Raw genomic sequence first — 2,826 nt, forward strand, 5'->3', positions numbered from 1 at the left:
AAGCATATTGAAGAGGATAGGTATAAGTTGAAGTCTCCAGTGTCTGACAGTAGCTCTCCAGTTTTTGAAAAGGAACTTGTTCCGATTAATGTTACTGAGGGTGAAGAAATCTATCTCTCAGCTGTTGTGAGGGGTAAACCTCAACCAATGGACGTTACTTGGAAACACAATGGTGTTGTTCTTGAAGTAGATAATACTGATGTGGTCCTTTTCTACATTCCTGAGCGAGGGCTTTGCGAACTGACAATTTCAGAAGCCTTTGTAGAAGATGCTGGAGTTTATGAAATAGAGGCACTCAATGAATTCGGCGTTGCGGTCTCTCAGACGGAGGTCGTTGTTCGGGCTTTAGAAGAACTTGAAGAACCTGTAACAAAGGAGATACCATTGAAAGAAGCTACTTTTGTGGAGGAAGAATTGCATCCTGAAGAGGTTCCCATCCCCATCAAAGAAGTTGTTGAGGAAACCTCACCATTGGTGAAAGCAAAACCATTTGAAACTGAACGTAGGCTGACTGTGATTACACAATATGTGTAAAAATTGCTTTTAATGGTAATTTAAATTTTTTTTTAGTAAAATTATCAACTGAAGCCAAACCGATGCAAGAAGAATTGGTGGAAAAGGACAAATTGTACGAGTTCACGATTGGAGCTAAAGGCAAATCAAAGGGGAAAACGGAGATCAAGGAAGAAAAAGAAGTGACTGAAGAAGAAAGGAGAGAAGGAGGTAAGTATTAATAAATTTTAGCAAAACGAAGCTGATGAATAGTAACATATATACCCAGCAAGTATATATTTTAAAAAAATTGATGTGAAAAAGGGATGAGAAAACCTTAAGATAGGGAATAATCGTCAATGGGAGTGTTGTGCGATTGCTTGGGTTGAAATTCGCTGTGTGGTGCAAGTGGGCAAGGGAATGAAGCGTGAACGGTAGGGAGTACTGTGAAACGGCTTGAGAGTGCGTTCATTGTGCAGAATGAAAATGATATTGGCGCATTTAACCCCAAAATCAGTACTCATAGCGATGACCTGAGAGATTATTTTGAATGAGGCAGGATAGATGAGATGTGGTTGCATATATGAATTTGATAGTGAAGAGGTGTACTAACTCAAGGAATTTTTTCGAAGCACCCGGACCTGTCGAAATGGGGAAAGATAAGGTGGATGGTAAGCGGAAGAAGGAATCGCAGCCAGAGCCCACGGTAACTGCTGTTGAGAAGGAGGAGATGAAGGAGAGTAGGACAGACTTGGAGGTGGCGGACCGTGTCGATGGAAAGGGGGCGCTAGAGGCTACACCATTGCGTGAATCTGTGCCCAAAGGTTAGTTTCTCGAACATTTCTGTCGCATTATTTTTTTACTAAATAATTTTATTAAGTGTAATGTCTTGTCTCCGAGCAAGTCTTAAATTAGGGTATTTAATTAAATCTAGAGTGGAAAATGTTTGGTGAGTTTTGTAGATGCTATTCTGCTGCATTTATCCTTGAATTTTGGGTATTCATGCCCTTTTAGTACCAAAAGAATCGGAGGAAATTGAATTCCCAAGAAAGGAGTTTTCTGAAGACGTCCAGGCGCTCCCAGAATCTGCAATGGAAACCACAAGTAATGGCTTCCGTTGTCGCTATAAGTTTGCCTGAGCATAATTAAGTGTTTTTGTTTATTACTTTATGTTTGAGAGATCGTGGTACTTGTAGCATCGTTGGACTAATGTTTAACAATTCTATTACCGTTCGTGCGTAAGACTGATTTGCCTAGAAATACAGGCTTTTGAGTTCGTATTGTTAATGAATGGCTTTCCTACAATCCTTAGATTTACCCGCTACACCCGTGAATCTCCGGGCTGAAGTTACTCCAAAGAAGGCACCTATTCAATCTCAGTCAGTGGAACTGACGTGGGATCAGCTCGATGGTGCAACTCCAGATAAATACATAGTTGAAATAACTCCCAAAGGAAAGGAGAAGTGGATTGAGTTTAAAGTTGCAAAACCGTCCGGTAGAAAATTGATACTTCTTACGAAAGATATGGAAGAGTTTACAGACTATGAGTTTAGAATCACAGCTCAAAATAAAAAGGGGAAGAGTAAACCTTCCGAAGCGTCGAATCCAATACAATTGGGTAGGTTTTAGTCTCCCCATTTTCAATTATGTATTGCAAAGCTGTACATTTTCGGGCGATTAGGATAAAAAACTATTTTAGGCCAAAAAAAGGAATTAAACAGAGAAAAAAATACAATATTATTTGGTAAAAATGTTTAATCTAATAATATTAAACATGTAGCTAAAAACAGTTAAAAAACGGTAGTGTTAATTTTTCGATATGAAACGAGGCACCAATATTTAAATATCAATATCTATTTAAGTCAAAGAAGCAAGCGCAGTGTAATAGCCTAAGAAACGTACCAAAAAAAGGTAAACAGATAGCAAACAATTACTAAAATCGTAAAAATGTACATTAAAATACGTATTTTTTAGGAATACCGCTGGAGTTCGTAAGAGAGTTGCCGGATATCGTAGTAACTCAAGCGCCAACAGAGGATGAACAAATAATCTTTGAATGTGAATTATCAAGACCTCCAAGGGAGAAGGTACAGTGGATAAAGGACGGAAAACCACTGCCAGAAAAAAAGCCAAGTCACGTTAACGTCAGCGAGGACAAAAGCTCAACGGTACACAGAATAGTATTCGACGAAGTAAAAGATGAGGACGTGGGAGAATATCTCATTAAAGCAGAAGATGCAGTATCCAAAGGAAAAATTAAAAAAAGAAGTAAAAAATAGAACAATATTTCCAAACATTTTAAAAAACAGTGATTATTAAAGTATTTGAATTTTC

General features: G+C 38.3%; 1 protein-coding gene across 1 annotated transcript; it reads left to right on the top strand. All coding sequences in view use genetic code 11, as the record gives it.

The window, feature by feature from the left end:
- Window positions 1-147: 147 nt before the first annotated feature.
- On the top strand, window positions 148-1,631 carry EGR_03389 (subfamily M23B non-peptidaseue (M23 family); the record flags this gene model as incomplete). The annotated part of the gene is made up of 4 exons (XM_024492638.1): window positions 148-502; window positions 571-723; window positions 1,125-1,316; window positions 1,507-1,631. The coding sequence occupies 4 exons, from the start codon at window positions 148-150 to the stop codon at window positions 1,629-1,631; spliced, it is 825 nt and encodes a 274-aa protein (XP_024353039.1).
- Window positions 1,632-2,826: the final 1,195 nt, after the last annotated feature.

The sequence above is a fragment of the Echinococcus granulosus genome (genome assembly GCF_000524195.1).
Source record: "Echinococcus granulosus chromosome Unknown EG_S00017, whole genome shotgun sequence".
In the NCBI taxonomy this organism is placed as follows: Eukaryota; Metazoa; Platyhelminthes; class Cestoda; order Cyclophyllidea; family Taeniidae; genus Echinococcus; species Echinococcus granulosus.